General features: G+C 29.3%; 1 protein-coding gene across 2 annotated transcripts in view; it reads right to left on the reverse strand.

Moving 5' to 3' along the window:
- Positions 1–6,699: 6,699 nt before the first annotated feature.
- The window catches only part of LOC118449696 (pikachurin), a 41,662-nt gene continuing 25,461 nt past the window's right edge, over positions 6,700–22,900 (reverse strand). For both annotated transcript variants that reach the window (XM_085661637.1, XM_085661638.1), the window contains exons 6-15: positions 22,375–22,576; positions 20,050–20,194; positions 15,958–16,144; positions 14,819–14,958; positions 10,048–10,271; positions 9,216–9,465; positions 8,287–8,579; positions 7,585–7,830; positions 7,362–7,465; positions 6,700–7,244 (exon numbers count right to left, since the gene is read on the reverse strand). In XM_085661637.1, coding sequence (XP_085517763.1) covers positions 7,096–7,244; positions 7,362–7,465; positions 7,585–7,830; positions 8,287–8,579; positions 9,216–9,465; positions 10,048–10,271; positions 14,819–14,958; positions 15,958–16,144; positions 20,050–20,194; positions 22,375–22,576 — 1,940 coding nt within the window. In that variant the 3' untranslated portion in view covers positions 6,700–7,095. The remainder of the gene's footprint in view (positions 7,245–7,361; positions 7,466–7,584; positions 7,831–8,286; positions 8,580–9,215; positions 9,466–10,047; positions 10,272–14,818; positions 14,959–15,957; positions 16,145–20,049; positions 20,195–22,374; positions 22,577–22,900) is intronic.

Raw genomic sequence — 22,900 nt, forward strand, 5'->3', positions numbered from 1 at the left:
TTTTTCTCTCTCCTTTCCTCTTTTTTTTTTCCTCTAATATTTTAAGCTAACAAGCACTTCAATATTCGGCGTTTAAATATATGTATATATATATATATATATATATATATATATATATATATATATATATATATGTACACACACACGAAGATATATAATATCCATATACTTTCGTCTGTGTCATAAAAAATTCAACTTATAAATTAATTTACTAATGGTAAAGTAATTTCTATGAACTATTCTCTTTCTTGTTTTTTTTTATTTCTTTCGTTTTCATCCCTTCGGCCAATTCCGCGTCATTTTTATCGTGCGATAGACCAAGTATGTAACTTAGAAAATTGAAGGGTTCTTTTGTATAAAGATATAAAAAGAATCTCACAGAGCGCGATAGCAAATGTAGCGAGTAAGAAATCATTTTTAATAATAAAAGGTCATAATTATGCTGTAATAATTATTGGAATAATTAGAATCGAATTTTCAGGCACGTGATCATTACACACATATGTGCGTATGTGCGTGTGTGTTGGATAATTAAAAAGAAAAAGAATTTAACGACACGTAAAAAATCCATATTGCCGAAAGAGAAATAAGTCGACAGAATGATAATTGCTCCCATTAATTCATTCTAACGTTAATTATAAATATAGATATAGATATGAGAGAGATTTCGAAAAGATGTAATAATAAAATGATAATAATAATAGTAAAAAAAAAAAAAGAGAAAAGAAAAAGAAATAAAAAGCGAAAAAAGAAAAAATTCGTAGGAAATGAGATAGTCACTTTATAGACTTATGTATATAATATAATGTATAATCATTCTCTATATTATATTGCTAAATCCTCAAAATCTCAAGTACCTTTTCGTTATTTTTCATTGACTTAATAGCAAAGAGAAATGTTCGACAGAGAGATCAAAGTAGGTTACCCTGTATAATAAGTGTTTCGATTAAGGAGTTTCCGTTAGTAATAAAGGACACCAGTGCAGAGCGGGTTGTGCTTGTCGAGGTTTAATCGGTAAGCATCCAATCCTTTTGCTATTCTAATTTCGATAGCCGGCCCACAACGAAGTGCTCTCGATAGTTTAATAAAAGCTTTGAGCAAGGTCAATTTCTGTTGGGAGACCGATTTTTATCGGTTTGGTCGGTGTGATTATAAAGAGGGACACAATAGAAAATTTTTATCAATTAAATGACGAAGCTTTTCAAACGGATCGTCGACTTTATAATAGATTATCATAATATATGTGTCAGGGTGATTACGACGATGTGATTTTTATTTTTCTTCTCTTTTATTTATTTCTTTTTTTTCCTTCATTTTTCTTTTCTCTCGCGATAAGAGATTTTTAAATAATTTATAAAAAATAATTTTCTACATATATATGTATATATATATATATATATATATATATATTCATTTTAAATTATTAGAAAAATCGAAGCGAAAAAAAAGGAACACAAAATCAAGAATCAATATGAGTTTTATGTACGTATGTATTTTCTTTACTTTCTTCCTTTCTTTTTTTTCCTCGATCAATAGTCATTATCACTGACACACATATACGCATATTTATATATAAATATATCAATGAGCAATTAATATTTCAGATATTATATATGACTAGAGAAGGAGTTGCAATGAAAAGCATTTGCACGTACTTCTTAGCTTTTATATCCATCCTATAAATGACTAGAAGTGAATTTTACGAGCATCTTAAATCTCTCCTTTTATTTATTTATTTATTTATTTATTTATTTATTTATTTATTTATTTATTTATTTATTTATTTATTTTCTTCATTAATTCTCTTCAATTTTGATTTTGCATCGAGAGTATTTCAACGAAACTGACTTCAACGTAAAAATGTTTTGTAATTGAAATTAGATGAATCAACAAGTTTCTCTAATAGCTTTGTACAGAGTTACATAAAGAAGGAAAAGAAAATAGAATAAAAAGGAAAACAAGTGAAAAAAAAGGAAGAAAGAGGCAAAAAGAAAAAAAAAGAAAAAAAAAAAGAAAAAAAAAAAGAAAAGAAAAGAAAAAAGTAAACATTTTCTAAATTCGTTTAGTTTCGTTAAAACGTATTGTCGCATAAAAAAAAATGTTTCTCCAAATTTACAAAGTTACCTCGTTATGTTTGATCGTCCTACGCGGCGTTGATTTCGAACTAACAAACTGGCTCGGAGTTTGTTTGCGTACACGCGCGTACGAGGGTTGCCTAAAGCTAGGGGCAAACCTGCAACATCGACTGAAATCGCAGCAGAGCGTGTTGTTTTTTGACTGCCTACTTTCAGGCGTCGCAACATGCCATTTTCATTTTTGCATATAAACCAGAAACGATCAATGAAATTCTGTAATTTCTTGTAAACTAATCAAATATATATACATACACATACTATATGTTTATCAATTATTTAGTTAAACTGTAATAATAATAATTAAATCTGTATGCGACTTAATCTAAAATATTTTAACTATCGCTTCTCTCTTGCATATACGTAAATTTATCCTTTTTCCACTCTTTTTCTGTGCAAGTTAATTCCAAGGATTATTAATATCCTTTATACATTCATATATATATATATATATATATATATATATATATATATATAATGATGAGAGATAAGCGACATTTCGTGCACGTTTTTAATGATAATAACAGGCGGACAGATTTTAGCCATATATAAAATGCATAAATATATGTATATATATACATACATATATATATATATATATACATATAGATATATATGTATATATATATATATATATTATTTTTATTTTTGTTCCTGCGATTCTCTCGAAGAGATCGAAGTTCGATTACACGTGTTCAACTAATATTTATGTACGTATGTAATTTTCGATCGTCAATCGCCAACATAACAAAGTGTGTTCACATAGTAATATATTTTATTACTATATAATTAATATTATGATATTCTAGGAACCACATTTTTTTCAGTATGAATATAAAGGTAAACCTTTTTTTTCTTTTTTTTTTTCCTTTCATTATTTTTTTTTTACATATATATCGTGTATATAAGTACGGTAGAGTTGTGAGAGGATAACGAAGAAAAGCGCTATAGGACGTTTGACTTTACGATCAAAATTGTGTGTTCGGATCGATCGTAACAAATTCTCCCTCCCTCACTCCCTCCCTACCTTAACCCCAGTCCCTTCCATTCATCCGCCCTCAATTTTGTTTATATCAAAATAACGCGAAAAATGCGTAAATCATGTGAGAAACGACGAAGGCGAATACTTTTGTATATATTTACTTTCTCTCCGGCGCGTGCGCGCGTGCTTGTGTATGTATGTGTGTGTACGTGTGCGTGCGTGAGTGCAAAATAACGCTTTTGTAATATTTATTACGACGAATCATATATCCTTCTTTTTAACTTTTCCTTTTTTTCTTCATTTCTTCTTTTCTTTTTCATTTCTTTTTTTTTGTTTTTCTTTTTTCGTTTTTTTTTTTCTTTTATTTTATTTACTCCCACAGCAACGTATTGTAACGTGTGTGTGTACTTAAACGTATGTATGTATGTATGTATGTATGTATATATATTCGTATGCAAAAGTCGACTGAAGTAGTCGCGTGCTTTTATTCGTACGATTGATTCTCATGTATTGTACTCGTGTGTGTCCGTGTGTATGCGTGTATGTGTCCGCGTGTGTATGCACGTATATATATATATATATATTTATATATGTGTGTGTGTGTATTAATTGTTTTTTCTTTTTTTTTTTATTCAATAATTTTCCCAATAATCTGACTACGTTAATTATATTATATGATTCTACTTTTTGATATACTATATCAAATACGCATAATTAACAGAAATCAACATTAAATCGTACAAAAATTGACATATCAGCCGATTGCTTTTATTAAATTTTCAGCCATTCGAATAAGATTACTTCATTTTAAGTCGATTCAATGGATCGTACATATATGTACGTGTGTAATATATAACTATACAACATACATATGTGTCAGTGTTCATTAAAAATCCTTGTCCATCGTCATTGTTCCATTCGTTGATATGAGACATGTATATATACATATATGTATGTATGTGTATATATATATATGTATATACATATATATATATACCTAGTAAGTCTATGAATAAATAAACCTAGGATCAGTTCTCTAATCGTCATCATTATTTCCATTCAAATCATTATGAACAGCGATTTGATCTAAAAAATTCTCGTATATACGAATTTTGATCGAAGGAAACGAACGAAGCTAATTTCGTTTTACGTTTCATTTCGTTTATTCCTTCTTTTCTTCCTTTCTTCCTTTTCTTTTTTTCTTTCTTTATTTTTATTTTTCATACTCTCTCACTAACAGAGAAAGAGAGAAAGAGAGAGAGAGAGAGAGAAAGAGAGAAAAAGAGAAAGAGAGAGACTTTTATTATACACGCATCTTTTTATTGTTTTTAATCATTTATTATATATATATATATATATATATATATATATATATATATATATATTGCGATAAGTTACAGCCAATGTTATTGATGGTGTGCCCGTGTGTATGTAATGCTGGAGAGAAGGAAAAAACAAAAAAAGAAAAAAAGAAGAAGTAGCAATAAGCTCAGCAAAGAGATTTAAAAAAGAACAAAAATATATCTCTAAAAACATTCAAATTAAATTACATTACAAATTTAATTCTTTGAGAGAATTTGTTTTTGTCTGCTCGATTAACGATTATAAATAAATAAATAAATAAATAAATAAATAAATATAAAGAAAAGAAAATTAAATTCCTTTGAGAATACATCTATTTCGCGAACGCGATTTATTTATTTTTTCTCTTTTTTCTTTTCTTCTTCTTCTTCTTTTATATATATATATCTTTTATATATATATATATCTTTTATATATATATATATATATCTCTCTCCTTTCTTTCTATAATAGTTACGGTAACAAACTATTATTGTCTCTTTCTTGCTCGTAAATGTAATCACCGATCTTTATTCCATTTATCATTCCGATTATAGGATGATCGAATATTTTTTGGTCCATCGTGTATGTATATAATAATATATATTTTATCCTACACGGATCAGGATCTTTGTTAGTTTTTTTTCTTTCTATTTTCTTCTTTAGTTTTTCTTCGTTAAACGGCGATTAGAGCGATCGCAATGACACGGCTCATTAAACGTTATAAAACCGAAACAATTATACTTGTATGTATGTATGTATATATGTACGTACGTACGTACGTACATATGTATGTATGTATGTATGCATGTATGTATCTATTTATTCATTTATGTATTTATGAAGAACTATGAACGCGTTTATATAGGTGTACACCCTTCTTAATCAATATGAAAATTTGCGTCGTAAAAATTCTACATTGATAAAAAGATCATCATCGTCGTCATAGTCGCCCTAATCATAATCATAATCATAGTCGTCGTTATCATAATCGTTATCATCGTCGTTGGTATATGTAGAATGTAACTGGCAATCCGCGTCTATGTACATATGTATTTATATATGTATGTACGTACGTGTCAAGAAAAATTGAAATCTGTGAAATACACGTACATATCTATAAACACACACACACACACACGCACACACACACACACATACACACACATACACACACATAAATATTATACATATATTTATGTATGTATATATGTATTTATATACGTATGTATTCGATGACCCTGAAACGACGCGGGTATTTTTTATTCTTCCTTGTTCTATTTATTTATTTATTTATTTATTTATTTATTTATTTATTTATTTATTTATTTGTTTGTTTGTTTTTCTTTTTTCTTTTTTTTTTTGTTGTTTTTACTTTTCTTATTCGTTTATCTCCATCCTCTTCTTTCGTTTATTCTTCATATTTATCGAAGTATATCCATTACCTTAACGGTGTATGAGGGCGTTTAATAAAAATTGACATTGGAGGGATTTCTCTGTCCTGCCTACACCGTATTATTCCATTACTTTTCTTCCTCTCTTTCATCCTTTCTTTGCTCATAATATTCTCTTTCCTTTATATTCTTCCTTTTATTTTTTCTTTTCTCCCTTTCCTTTCCTATTTTGTTTTTCTCTTTTTTTCTTTTTTTTTCTTTTTTTTTTGCTTTAGGCCCACGAACCTTTGCGTCTCCGTGTACCAGAGAATTATAATTTGAATGTTCGTGTCCTTCGTTACGATACGTTCACGATCCTAATCTAACAAATTTGCTGCTCGCATTATCAACGCGATCATTCTTGAAGGATTATTATGTCAAAGGGAGAAAGCAAAGGAAAGAAACGCAAAATAAATAAATATATAAATAAATAAATAAATAAATAAATAAATAAATAAATAAATAAATAAAGAGACAAAAAATGAAAAGAGAAATAAAATCTGACAAAAGGGAAAGAAAAGAATAGCTCCCCGTGCATTTGACGTTTTGGTAACTGTAGTTCTTTCTTTAGGACCAATAGGAAGTCGTCACGGAGAACATAAAAAAAAAATTAATAGCTGGACGATCGACAGGTCTCAAAGTATTACGACCATATATATATATATATATATATATATATATATATATATGTATATATATATATATATGTATATATATGTACATATATATATATGTATATATATATATATGTATATATATATATATATGTATATATATATATATATAAATTTTTTTTTATTTTTTTCGTTTTCATTTTTTTAATTTAATATCGACGCTTCGAATATATTATACTTTTTTTCCATATAATTCTAGCTTGGTAGATATTTCATTTAGAAGCTCTCTACGTGCAATAATGAATCATAAAAATAAGGAAAAAAGAGACAGACAGATAGTCAGATAAACGAAGGAGAGAGAGAGAGAAAGAGAGAGCGAGAGAAAAAGAGAGAGAGAGAGAGAGAGAGAGAGAGAGAGGGAGAGAGAGAGCTCCGTTATGGTCGTAACGCTTTGACCTTGACTCGTCGTCATCGTCGTCATCGCCATCGTTAAGTCAAGTCAAGTCTCTTCTGGTAATAAATTTCTTTTTCATATCCTAGATATAGTCTACGAAAGGCCCTACCATTTCGAAGGTGAACGGCATGGTTCTTTTTCAAGGAATACACGAGTGTGTATTGGTCGCTTGTCCAGGTGACGACAATGGTACCGACAAATCCGAATCTAATATCAGATCGCTGATACATCCTACGATACCTTTCATGTATCTTCCACCTGTTGTCTTTACGATATCTGGCGCACCACCTTTAAACAATATTTATTTTTTATCAAACACTTTATCGAACGGTGGCATTGTGCTTTTTTTCCTTTTTCATATTTTTTTTTTCTTTTCTTTTTTTTTTTTTTTTTCCTTTTTCTTACCCACGTATAATCCTGTGTCCGTGTTTAATTGTCTCAATTGACCTGGCGACGATGCCGATACACCAGTACCACTGTCCACTACGAGCGACGCCCATTGCTCGTTTCTGAAATTAATTAAATATTTTTTTTTCTTAATAATTTTGTACATCGTAATGACTCATTTGTAATGTTTTTTGCCTCGGTGGTTTTTTTTTCTTTTTTTTTTTTTTTTCTTTCATTTTACCTGACAGCTCTAATGCGATGCCACAAATCGTCGTCCAACCTTGTAAGATTGTATCTCAAGATGGCTTCACCCGAGCCAAGGTTATACGCCAATGTCAGATAACCCTGATTCAAGCCAAGAGCAAGGAAATCGTCGTTTTCGTCCTTTTGTTCCTGAGGATCCGAATGTCGACCGCTCCAAAGTAACAACCCGCTACTACTGCTAGCTCGGAATCTCATATTAATGTCCACTCTGTAGCTTATTATCCTAAAGTTAAAGAAAAAAAAAAAAAAACAAAAAAACAAAAAAAAAAACAAAAAACAGAAAAAAGAAACGATTCTTGTTGATTCAAGATAAATACATATTGTGATATAGAAATATTATATTTATTTTAAATATTAGTTTAAATATTTAAAATAAATATTGTTCAGGTATGAGAGAAAAAAAAAAAGGAAAATAGAAAAATTATAAGAAGATGCATCCATATACTTAAAGTGCATAAATATTGTCTCTTATAATTTTTATAAAGATTCTAAAAGATTATAATAATATTTTCCAATATATAATTTAAAATAAACATTTCAAAATATACATGTTCTTCCAATAACTTTAATCTCAACATTATAAATGTCGATTATTATTTTCTAACATAATTTAGATAAATCTGTGAAAATATTATACACACACACACACACATATGTACGTATATATATATGTATATACCTCTTCATAGTATCAGCGTCATTATAATGAAGATAACTTTCGCTTCCAGTAAAACTAGGCACAGAATTTTTAAATATCGTCGGTGGTGGTACGTTGACGTTATTACCACGCATCGACGTTAACAACGTATAATCATCCAAAGCTGGGCATGGATGGGGTACACCGGCATGACATCGACAGGTGAATCGATCTCGCAGAGGTCGACATTCAGCGTCTCCGCAAGGCCTGGCCTCGCAAGCGTGACCACAATTTCCAACGTTCATACCACCCAAGGCCTCAGCCAAGATACCGATCTGAAAGGTAACACGCGAATGTATATAAATGTCTAATACTCACGAGAAATGGACTTTTCGAAAAAAGAAAGGAAAAAAATAAAAAACAGAAAAAGACAAATGCAAGAGAATAAAGAGGAGAAAAGTACACGAATGTAATAACATACAATGATATCATGTATATGTAAACACATATTGTATCCTGTTTTTTGTTACCAGATTATATTTGTAAACATATTATATGTCTGTTTGATATTTCACGAACGTACATTATTGGACGTATTATTATATTATTTGTCCAATGTGCAATTGTATCGTATAATACAATTACGTATTGACGAAAAGAGAGAGATTGTTATCGTTAATTTGGATACGTTCTACTATCAATTTTCAGGACTATTAAAAGCTCAATTATTAAGCTAAAATCGATAATTCATAATGATTTGTAATTAGTGCGAAAATACGATATAAACACGATTTCATTGAAATATTTAATTTCATTATGGATTTTATTTTCTTAAAATTTCCTATTCAATTTCGTATATATTATATTAAACTATAGAACGGTAATATCGAAAATTTATGATTATCGGTTAAATCTAATGAAATTTCTTTGTGAAATTTCATTTCATTTTATTATCGTTCATTTCAATTTACCTCACGTCGATTAAGAATGACGCTTTGAATGCAACCGACGAAGCTGCTCGTTGTTTTAAGTTTGAGCGAATAGAGATCGGGCGATGGTGCACCACCGAGATAAAGATTCAATGGTAAAAATAATTGCGTGTATGCGCCTGGTGCCAAAATCTCTCGAATTGGATCGTCCTCGACTTTGAGAGATGCCAAACGACCGGTCCTTGATACTTTGATTTCTAACCATTCTCCTAAATGAACTGGGTTGTCGCTTCTAAAATAATAATAATAATAATAATAATAATAATAATAATAATAATAATAATAATAATAATAATAATAACAATAATAATAATAATAATAATAATAATAATAATAATAATAATAATAATAATAATAATAATAATAATAACTATAATAATAATAGTAATAATAATAATAATAATAATAACAATAATAATAATAATAATAATAATAATAATAATAATAATAATAATAATAATAATAATAATAATAATAACTATAATAATAATAATAATAATAATAATAATAATAATAATAATAATAATAATAATAACAATAGTAATAAAAGTTAAAATTAACAATGATAATAAGTGAGACAGTTTTTTCTTTTTTAATTTTTCAAATCAAATTAATAATGACAAATCCCAATGACACGATTAGGTGTGATTTTTTTTTTTTTTTTATAAAATTATGCCAAACGGCATACTTTGTAACGGAATATTAATGATATTTTTTATTGACGAGAAAAGATAATGAAGAAAGATAAAAAAAAAAAAGAAAAAAATATAACAATGGTTTATAATTAAACGTTTCAATATAGAAATCGATAGACCTTAGGCTTGCTGCTCCAGTTCCTAAATCGAAGGTGAAATGTACGTATCCCGAAGAAAGATAAAGAGCGATAAAATCACCAGAAGCATCGCTGTGATGCCCATTGTAAATGATAACACCGTCGGGAGCCGTAGGCTTTAAGGTCACGGATAATTCTAACCAAGAGAGTGAAGCATCACCTAATCCTGGATAACGTAAATAGGATGACCCATTAAACGATGGTACCTATAAAAATTAAAGGATAAATAGTCATTAATAATACAGAAATAATTATTCATCTTGATTTATTTGAAATTTTAAATGTGTCTCTGTGTGTGGGCGTACGATCTTTATTAATCAATTAATAATACTTCAATAATCTATTATTTATTAATATTTACAGAAATATTTATCTATATGTCAGATGTATCTTATTCGTTCGAAAGTTTATTATCACGTCATACTTCGTTCCATCTATCATTGAAAAACTTGATTTATATTACTATTATACATGTACGCACGAAAGGTTGCATATCACGAGGAGTTGCACCAAAAGTTTCTAACCAACGGATAACAGTTGCAACCGTAATTATCAATGAGTGAAGAGTGTTGCCTATCTCGAGGCATATAATATATTTAATATTAATATCTTTAAGCACACACATAAATATTTAGATCAGTAGATAGTATTTATTCATTTTGATTCGTTATTATTCAGATTTATAACATTTGATACTATTTCCGATAACATATATACATATATCTCTGATAAGATAAAAAAAGAAACTATGAAAATATCATAATATCCACGTGAAAACGATTATAAATTACGACGATTATAGATTAAAGTACGTACGTTAACTGTTAATAAAATAACCGTATAAAATTTTTAGCTGAATCATTTTTCTCGATAATAAATTATCGTTAAATACGTCGACTTGTATACACTTTCGTAATTTGTGTTCCTAATTGTAAATCTCCGAATGTTCTCCTATAGAACATTTATTCCCTACGCAGACAATGTCAGAAATCCTTTTAAGACTGTTAATCGCTGTAATAAGTTAGAGGTCGAAAACTGCGGAAGTGGATGTTACGTGTAAGGCAAATACTCGGCCATTAGTGTCAAGGTTCGTTCGTTAGTCAGTGCCCTTTCTCTCTCTCGCTCTTTCTTTCTCTCTCTCTCTCTCTCTCTCTCTCTCTCTCTCTCTCTCTCTCTCTCTCGTTCATAAAACGAAATTGGGTTGAGTAAAGGCTTTGACGCAGGATCTAAAGATTCTAGCCTACATGACGACGATTACTATCTTAAAATCATGTTTACCTTGCTGATCTAATTTCCCCATATATATATATATATATATATATATATATATATGTATTTTTATTTATATATATATATATATATATATATATGTATTTTTTTTCTACGTAGAAACAAAGTAAGAAAAAAAAAGAAGAAACATTGATTCAAAAAGTAGTAACACGTATGACCGTTTCTTTCAAAAGAAATTTCATAGAAACTCTAATTCTTTGGAACTAGTTTGCAAAGGGAAAGAATTTTTTCATCAAAACTTTTCATACATTTTCTTCTTCGACTTTATCTTCTATGTAAAAAAAAAAAAAAAAAAGAAAAAAGAAAAAAAAAAGGAGAAAAAAGAAAAGAAAAAGTAAAAGGAAAAAGAAAAATGAAGGAAGAAAAGAAAATAGAATCGAAATCGAAAAGGAATCGACGTCCAAAGACGTATTCTATTTTACGAAAAGAAAACTTTTCAAGATTTCTAATGCGATCTTATCGTCTCGATTGCTAGAAACTCTCGCACGCTAACAAGAAGATAAGAGTTAGTTTCCATTATCGAAAGAGCTATTACTCTGATCTATAGTTTTGTTTTAAATACGAGTAAAATAGTTTTGATTTTCGATTGGTTGAGTGAAATACAGATAGAGATAAAGATAGATAAATAGATAGATAGATAGATAGACAGAGAAAGAGAGAGAGAGAGAGAGAGAGAGAGAGAGATAGATAGAGAGAGAGAGAGAGAGAGAGAGGGAGAGAAAGAACGTAGTTAAGACTAAAGTAAATTTATTGTGTCAACAGGAGAAACGTGTTCAATAACAAAAGATAAAATACAAAGGAATTATCTGATATCGTCTGATCGAAAGTATACTTCAAATATTTGTTATCGTTTCTCTCAGGAATAATTCAGAAAATTATTAGAAAATATTTTTGATCAAATTCAACTAAGGTTGACACCCCCATACATACATATATACATACAAACATATATATATATATATATATATATATGTTTATTTTATAACAGGATAAATCTCTTCTAATTCGCACGTACATCTAAAACGCATGCTCAGTGAAACTAAATGTTTGCTCATTCACGAACCCATTCACTATGAATGGACATGTATGTACGTACGAATGTAGATGTGTATATATATGTGTGTGTGTGTGTGTGTGTGTGTGTGTGTGTGTGTGTATCTATATTTGCTTGTTTGTATGTACGTTCGTACGAGAGTAAGCAGACGTGTATAGATGTTTTCGTGCGTATGTAAACCATGAATTGGAAATTCAGCCTATAGCTATAGATAAACGGTTGGTCGAACGTTTCTAATATTTACTCGAGTTAACCTATTAGTCAAAAACATTTGCTTTAATGTTAATAATCAGATCTTTATATGAATGTTTGCAACGTTTTACTTTTATCCATTCAACTATCCATCTATCTATTTATCTAATCGCCTAACTCTTTTTATTCTCGCGTAGAAGTGTACCGTTTATATGAGCAATCTCCTAAAACGTGACCGAGAAAGACGTACACCTCTTCTCTCAAATCAACATCGAGAAATATCGACAAAGACCAACTGAATATTCTACACCTAGTCAGGAGGGAGAGTTGAACGTGTAAACTCCGAGAATTATTCAAACCTAGAATCAGCATACTTCGATCGGAACGATAAAGCTATCTTGCTAACGAATTGTCTGTCTTTATCTCTCTCATTCTCATTCTCTCTCTCTCTCTCTCTCTCTCTCTCTCTCTTTCTCAGATTTTAAATCGCTCATTTTAATTCCATCTCTTGTTAACTTTCTTACAAATTTTAATACGGTGAAACTCTATTTGCTATCCTTAAAAAATTAAAAAAAAAAAAAAAAGAAAAAAAAGTTATAAAGAATGAGAAAAATAAATCCATCATCTTTTACATAGTTCTATATTCTTTGAATTTAAAGATCTTTCGATATTTTTGCATTAATAAATGGCAAAAAATTGAAAAGTCCATCCGATCAAATTTTTCTATTTTAAAAACGTTCGGCATCAATCGATAGTTCGTTTTAAAACGAATCTATTTTTAAAATGACCGATTGTCAAAAAATTTTAAAATTATCGACAATGAAATAATAATCTAAATGATAAATGCTTCGACGAGAATGAAATTAAAATATTAGATTAGATAGATTTTATTAATTTCTTTTTTTAATTTCGATCAATTATATAACCATTATTTAGGCGATATTATTATGCGATAACGCGTTATATGAAAATTTATATATATTTCTTCTTTTTCTCTAACAAGTTAATATCACATGTACGATCATCCATCCAGCAGGATCGACGGATTCCAGATATCTGAATAATGGATGAAAGTATGTTCCACATTGGTTTCTTACCAAGAAAAGCCGAAGATCCGGGAAACTTTACGAATGTGTCTTTTTTTCCTTCAAGTGTGAAAGAAAGAGCGAGAGAGAGAAAGAGGGAGGGAGAGAGAGAGAGAAAGAGAGAGAGAGAGAGAGAGAGAGAATAAAATGATCGAAATAGAAGAGAAAAAAGAAAAAGAAGAAAAAGAATAAGATGAAGAAGAAGAAAAAGAAGGAGAGAAAAATGAATAATAAGTAAAATCGATAAAATCGATTATGCGCAAAAAAAAAAAGAAAGATATAAATTCTCTTAAATAATAATTTTCATTAACTTTGCAAATTATTATTGTCATCGTCGTCGTCATCTTCGTTCCAATAAAAAAATTAGAAAATATTAAAAACTTATGAACGTTTCTTTTCTCTTTCTCTCTCTCTCTCTCTCTCTCTCTCTCTCTCTCTCTCTCTCTCTCTCTCTCTCTCTTTCTCTTTTCCTTTTTTTTCTCTTCCTTTTTCTTTTTTTTTTTTTTTTAATAAAATGAACGGAATACTGCAGTAATAAAAGTAACGAAAGGAAAGATGCATTAGAAAATTTTTCTTTTATGGGATATGTGTTCCCGTCGAGTTATAGAGACCTACATTAAGTAAGTGCCTAACTATATACAATTCGAGCGAATATAGAATATAAAAATTTGGAAATTTTGTGTCTTAAATAAAAGTCTCGTTGGTAAAAGTATTTTTCGAAAAAGGATAAATCTAACTCATTCACTCTCTCTCTCTCTCTCTCTCTCTAGTTATTATTTTTCATATTTTCACTGAGACACATAACTGATCTGTTATGAAAGATATTCTTTCAAAAGTTTAATAAATTAGAAAAACAATAAAATATTTACATTCTTTTATGCTTTCAGATTTTATGAGCATATGTATGCGCGCACCTACTTGTGATTCAGACAATTTTCATTATCATTAGTAATTTTTATTATATTTATTAAAATGGAACGTATACATACGCACATCATGTACAATGCAATTGTGTGTGAAGAAGAAGAAAAAAAAAAGAAAGAATAAAAAAAAAAGAGAGGAGAGAAATTATCGATAATAAAACATATATATGTGTGCGTTCGCATGTGTATGTGTACGTGCGTGTATTTACCTGAAGGTCTACTCTAGTCTCACAGAGATCACCGGTGTATCCAAGGGGACAGAGACACACTGCAGTGTCACCACCGGTTGTCAGACATTTTCCACCATGGGCGCATGGCACTTTGCTGCACCTATCCGCCGTGCATTCCTCTGAAAGGGCCGAGTAATTCGAGTGATTTAATTAAACGTCCCTTAAACGTTCGTAATTAAAATCCGAGATGTACCTCACCGCCGGGAGATATATATACATATATATATATATATATATATATATATATATATATATATCTCCGATTTTACTTTTATTCGCTTAGTTTCTCTCTTCCTTCGTCCCTGACACCTTTAATTTCCCCACCTTTCCTTCTCTTTTTTTATCTTTTTACTTTTTACAGATATATGAAGTCATACGAAACAAATAATTCCATGAACCTTTCTTCGTAATGCTTCACTACATTCTCGAGGATTCATTTAATTTTCTATCTTTTATTCTCTCTCTTTTATTTCTTGTTTCTCCCTTTTCTTCTTTTTTTCTTTTTCTTTTTTTTCTTCTTCTTTTTTTTTTTTGGTTTTGTTTTCATATCTCTTGACGCGCAATTTTTTTTTATATTGTTCTCGACGTAATGGAAAATGTAACGGATGATTATATTTCGAGAACTCGAAATTGAATGTCTTAACATATTTTTGCTTCGCAACGGAATTTAAAAATATCGCGCTTGTGCGATACACATGTGCTCTATTCGTATCAATCACTTAATGGTATTACACGTGAATTCACATTAAATTTCTATCTCATAATAAAAAATAATTCTTTCTTGGAAACATTTTATAGGCCGATTATTATTACTTTCTTTTTCTTTTCTTTTTCTTTTTTCTTTTTTTCTTTTTTAAATCCAGGAAGAAATTAGGTCTTTCCGATTTGAAGGAGGAGTAATCGCTTTTCAGAATCTTGACTTAAGAACTATTCTCTTGGCCCATTCAACGTAGACGATTATTATTATTATTATTATTATTATTATTATTATTATTATTATTATTATTATTATTATTATTATTATTATTATTATTTTACTTTTTCATTTTTCTTTCTGTGTCTAAAGAAAAGAAAAAGAAAAGTCCAACAAAAAAATTATCAAGGAAAGTGGTTCTTACCAACGTCGAAACCATTGGCTGCGTCGCCCTGGGGTGCCAAGGGGAAACGGTAACGGTGTTCGTTCGCTTCCAAATGTCGGATGCAACCTTTGAATCCAGTTCTCACTGGGAGCCTCTCGAGGCCGCTCGTATTTCCCGGTCCACCAACGAAGAGGGGCTCGCGGAAGGTAATCCTCGAAAATAAGCCCTGCAATTTCGAAGCGATGCTTCGTGACGTCGAGCACGTTCGGATAATTATTGATCTAATAAAGAACCGATATAGGATTCGAGCAATTCGTTGGTCAATCGTTTTATCGATGACATTAGTGAAACAAAAATCTCTCTCTTTTTCTCTCTCTCTCTCTCTATCTCTCTCTCTCTCTCTCTCTCTCTGTTTGTCTGTCTCTTCGTTAATTTATTCCTCCATTAAATGCGCCATGTTGGCAAAATAGAAACAGTGTGTATGTGTGTTAGATACAGTTGCTTTTTATTCGATTAAAAAATAATAATATAAATTATTCAATATTTGTTAAATAATTAAATTCTGCGCGAAATTATACTTTAATACGTTTGTATAATATATAAGAAATTTGCTAGAGATATTAGAATATTAATATATATATGTATATATAATTAAGATCTCTTATATAATATTCTATACGTATATATGTACGTATATACATATATTGATCAAAAGATTATAATTTTATCGTCTTTGAAGAAAAAGGATAATTGATTTTTAAAGCCAATAAAATTTTTACCCACTTCTTTGCATTACACGTTTCTTCATTTTCTTTTTTTTTCATTTTATATACATGCATATACCTATATTATATTAGGATTCCTATCTTTCTTTATTTTATCTTTTTTTATTTTCTTTTTAATCAAATATGTAACAAGTGGATTCTGCTCGGTCAGTAATCAAAAGCAATAAATTTTCATTTCGGACAGATTTACGTTCTTTCTTTTTTCTGAAATTTTCTCGATACACTATACAAAAATAAAGAGAGGGAGAGAAAGAGAAAGAGAGAGAGAGAGAAAGATGGTAAATATACATACATATGTATACATAAATATATATATATATATATATATATATATATACATATATATATACATATATATATATATATATATATATATATATGTATTATATAAAGTGTTTTCAATTTGAATCAATCTACAGATATATATTGTTGAAACTATTCGTGTTTTGGAATAAAAAGTAGAGGTAAAATAATCTGTAGACAAATTCGATCAGTTCTGTGAAAAATGTTTTAACATGCCTTCGACACCATTATTTTCTTTTTTAAATAAACAATAATAGATTTCTCTGATAAAACTACGTGTCTGAAATAACTTTAAAGAAATAAAGAGAAATATATATATATATATATCCCCTAAGATATGTATATAAAACATGTTAAATAATAAAAAATTGGAAATGAAAAAGAAGAAAAGAGAAAGAGAGAGAGAGCGAAAGAGAGAGAGAAAGAGAAAGAAAGAAGGGAAGATATATATTAAATCGTATATATTCAAATGGATTGAGAGGTGGTCAATAAACTTGTATGGATATTAATTATATATATATATATAAATAGATATAAATAAATAAATATACAATCAATAAAAACCCATTTCGTTATTGAAGAGAAAATAAAACATATCGACAACATTAAAATTTTTACTACGATGTGGAGTCTAGGAATAAAAGAAAAAAAAAAAAAAAAAAAGAGAAAAGAGAAAAAAATATCAAATGATATCCTACTTTCGAATCTAAGAATCTTTCCGATCGTTCAAGACACTTTTCGTTATCATTAATAATTTCGATAATATTCTTATCTGATCTACTCAAATAGAACATATATATATATATATACATATATATATATATATATATATAGATATATATATATAGATATATAGATATATATATATATATATACATACATATATAAATACATACATACATACATATATATATGTACTTAAACATATTGAATTAATTGTTTGCACCGTCTGGAGTAGCGTCAGAAGCGTTGTGAATTATGATTGCGCGAGCACCCGACCGAGAATTATAAAGGACCAACATTTCTATAATATCGTCGAGCGTTCCACTGAATTCTGTCATTAACGATCGTATAATCCTGCTGCACTCTCTCTTTCTCTTTTCTTCTCTCATTACTACGCATGTACGAATAAATATTAAATTTCATAATGTCCTCATGATGTTCGCTTGATGGAATTTTTCTTCTTTTTTACTTTTTTTTGCTTTTTTTTTTTCAAAGTGCATTAATCAAAATAAGAAAGAAGAAAAAAATATATATATATATATATTAAAAAAAGAAAGAAAGAGAAAAAGGACAGAGAGAGAGAGAGAAAGAGAGAGAGAGAGAGAGAGAGAGAGAGAAAGAGAAAGAGAAATAACATTTAATAGTATCTATTTAAAAATATAACATTATGAATTTGTATTAAATCCAATAGGGAAATGAGAAAGACATTAATGTTGTTGGTATACGAAATAGAACTCGAAGAGAGAGAGAGAGAGAGAGAGAGAGAGAGAGAGAAAAAGTGACTTATGTATACGTGGCTCAATTGAAAATTTTACTTTCAAGTTAGTGGAAAATGTTCGTAGTTATTGCTCTCTCTCTCTCTCTTGCTCGCTTTCTAGCTTTCGTCGACTCATGAATCAACGTCGTACTCTTTTGGAACGTTTAAAGCACTGAGATTTCAAAGACTTCGCGACTCGACGATTAAGAAGACGTTTCATCTCATCCCGGATATATACTCTCTTCTCTCTCTCGTCTCTCTTTCTCTCTCTCTCTCTCTCTCTCTCTCTCTTTCTCTCTCTGTACATCTATCCGTACGTCGAATAGAATTTACTCAAAAATCTTTAAACTACTTGTGCGCCAATTTAATTTCCTGTGTGTGTATCACTTTGTATTCCGTTTAAAGTATGCCACTTCATTTACTTGAAAAATATTTTATTTGACGAATTTCTTCATCTTTCGGGACTTAATTATTTTGAACGATTTAATTTCCAAAGGAGAAACGCGTTCTATCAACTTTGTTCGATTAAACGACGATTTCGTATATATTAAAAAAAAAAAAAAAAAAAAAGAAAAAAAGGAAAAAAAATTGAGAAAAAAAACCTTGTGCTCGATGAACATTATAGATATTTGGTTAAACCAACTTTCTTCTTTTTTTTTTTCCTATACTTTTGTCCTTGAATTCATTATGGACTATTAACACATTGCGTACGAGTCATGAGAGATATCTCGCGTTTTCATGTTTTTTCGACTGAATCAATGACTTAAGTAACCAAAGTAGACAAATGTTTTTCTTACGTTACCAAGGTAATGAAGCCTTACGATTTTCACACCGTATTTCGGATATTGGCACCAACATTATATGGATAACTATTATAATACTTGAAGCGTTCCAAAAATGTGCGGGCCTTGGGAGCTCGCGTTGAGCTCGCAGAGCGCTGTACGCAATGTGTTAATATTTAATGTATAAAACGTGTGTCAATGAAATTATAAAAATAACGAATTCATTGACTTTCTGACGAGAAAAAATTAACGGAAAGTGATTGTTAAACAAGATAGATGAATACATGGATAGTTACGAAAAAAAAAAAAAAAAAAAAGAAAAAAGAAAGAAAAACATAAATTAGATTATATATTTAATTCATAAATTATATCTTTTAATCATTACACGTATTTCATTGATTTTTTACTTTTTTCTTTTCAAAAGCTTATCGAATTGATCATGCATATTGTCTATTTAAATGGAAACAAGTAAAGATAAGAGAAGAAGGTAAACATTACGTACGTAGGAAGGAGCGAAGAATTCGCTGACTCGAGTTGAAAAAAAGAAAAAGAAAAAGAAAAAAAAATAAAGAAAAAAAAAAAGAAAGAAAAAAAAGGGAAAGGAAAGATAAGGAAAAAAGCAAAGAAAAATTCAATAGTCTTGTAAACTTGAATATAGGGGGATAGGGGAATAAGGGGTTAGCTGGATATAGGGAGTGAGAAAAAGAAAGAAAGAGAGAGAATAGAATGAAAACGGAAGATATATCGTGTTAGATATCAAGATAAGCCGAGAAACACTCACCTCCGATCTTCCTTGCACACGCTTTTCCTGATTCAGCTGTATCCAGGCGTCCCAACGATGCCGATAGACGCTCAAAGTGTTCCATTCGTTGAGCTTCACCGTTTGCGTGCTTCTCACGGTACCCGCGCCACTTCCGCAATCGAACCTTGACGAGATGAAAGAGAAAGACAGATGGAAAAAAAGAAAGAAAGAGAAAGAGAGAGAAAAAGAAAGAAGAGAGGGTGAGAGAGAGAGAGAGAGAGAGAGAGAGAAGAAGAAGAAGAAAAGAAAAAAGAAGGAAAAAAAGAAAAGAAACAATATATCATCATTTATCGACGAATAAGTAGTCTCGCAAAAAGTCGACGATAATCATAGCTTTTCTATAATAAAAAACTTTGAAAATTCGTTTATCGAAAATTATTTAAATCGAGGTATATCGCCCATTCGCGATGTAGAAAAGAAGAAAGAGAGCCACTTGTTTACAATTTTTCTTCGTACAAGGGGATACAAATTTCAATTAAAAAGAAACGAAAAGAGAAAGAGTAAAATGGGGGGGAAAAAAAGAAAAAAAAAACAAGAAAATGAAATACATTCTTTTAAAGGGTACGAGAAATAACGACAAAAAAACAAGAAATAAATTTCGAAAACTATTACATTGATACTCGATTTTTACAAGGATCAGAGAGAATTTGTATATATACCGATGCAAACCGATATACCAAAATGACTCGAATATTGAAAGTAATGGAAAAAGAAACGAGGGGAAAAAAAAATATATATATATATATATATATATATATATATATATACATGCGTTGCAAAAAAAGAAAAAAGGAATAGAAAGATTTTTATTGCTTCCGAATAAATGATTAAAAAATGTTTCGTTTTTTTTCTTCTTTTAATTTATACGAAAATCTCGATGTGTAAATTAACGTAAAGTGTAAAAAAAAAAAAAAAAGAAAAATAATTCTACGAGATAAATGAAAGAATATGGGAGATAGAGAGAGAGAGAGAGAAAGAGAGAGAAAAAAAATTTTGTTCCTTTCTTTTTCTTTCGCGTGTTGTGTGTCGAAAAAAAGAAAATCAAAAAAGAACGAAAAAAAAAAAAATATATATATATATATATATATATATATATATATATATATTTATATTTATATACGTGAATCTCGCAATGAAAGGAAACAAAGTGTCACAGGGAAAGATCGTTTATGAACGTATATAAATCATTTGTGACGACGAATATGCAAATTGCATATATTGTACCAAGGCATATCTATCTACCGCGTAGAAGACACCTAAATTGAACTTTAAGTTTCATTCCACGGTCGCGTTTCAAACCGTGGCACGTCGTTCTCGTTCTCTGAGATTTCCGGACACGACAGAGAGAAACGCATATAGGAACAGACAGACATAGATACAGACACAGACACAGACACAGACACAGACACAGACACAGACACTGACACTGACACTAATACAAGTAAAAAAAATATATATATATACGTGCAATCGTCCTTATACGTTCCACATAGAACGTATCTATGTGTATATATATATATATATATATATATATATATATATATATAATAACGTATATGTATGTGTATGCGTATATGACGTTGAGAGGCACGCGAAAGAACGAAGAAGAGGACCACGACGAGACGTGCCTAGGCTCACGAATCTTTAATACCAACTTATGCATAGCTTTTCCGCGAGAGAATCGCGTGTTTCCAGTGCACACGCGAATCTTCTCATCAAATGAATATATGCATGAACCAAAAGAAAATGGGCCTTGAAGGGTGTTGCATCATTCGATTCGACGTGATCCTCTGGATGTGTATTACAATAATAAATAAATAAATAAATAAACATATACATATATAGATACTATATATATATCTATATTAAATTTATTTATATATACATAAATATATATATGTGTATATATATATATATATATATATATATATATTGTGCAAAATCTGTTTTATAAATACGCACAAAATATTTAAACTCTCTCGCATACAATTGTACATACATATACCGTAAGCATTGATCCAAAAGCATAAATGTATTGTATATAGAAACGTGATAAGGAAGAAAATAAAAAGGAAAAGTTTCTTTTATTTGTCATATTATTATATGTCGATATTAATCAATTAATCAATTTATTTTCATTCAATAAATTAAATAAATCTGACTTTTGAAAAGTTTATTTCCAGATAACAAAAGAACGATATGCCACGTCGAATTTATTTCCTCGTTTTTTGATACTGTAAAATACATCATATATATATATATATATATATATATATATATATATATATTTAATTGATTAATTACCTGAACTCGATAAAACCATGATGCAATATAAGGGCCATAAAATCACCCTGAAGATCGTCTCGTTCGCCGGCAAGAAGCAGTACACCGTCCCATGCTTCCGGTCGAAATTCTAACTCTAATTGTACGTGCTTGTAAGCCGCCCTTAGCGCTGGAAATGCCAACCAGCCTGACCCCGTAAATCTCGGTGATCTCACTTCGACTTCTGAAATAAGAATGAAAATAAAAACATGAGATATTTATTATCGCGTATTTACATACATATGTTCATACGTTCTAATATCAATCGTCATTGAGCAAATCTTTAACAAATGACATTGAAACGCGTCTCATACATTCATCTTTATTTGAATTCAATAATCATTATTATATAACAAAAATATTTCCAATTCCTCCTTTGTAATAATATGTTAATAATATATATATATATATATATATATATATATATATATAAAACTTTAAATTATACTAACAATATATTATATAATTTTATATTGTAAATTACAAATTAGAAATATTCTTATTTTTC

Source organism: Vespa mandarinia, chromosome 15 (assembly GCF_050613455.1).
Source record: "Vespa mandarinia isolate Hongniang chromosome 15, ASM5061345v1, whole genome shotgun sequence".
NCBI classification, from domain to species: domain Eukaryota; kingdom Metazoa; phylum Arthropoda; class Insecta; order Hymenoptera; family Vespidae; genus Vespa; species Vespa mandarinia.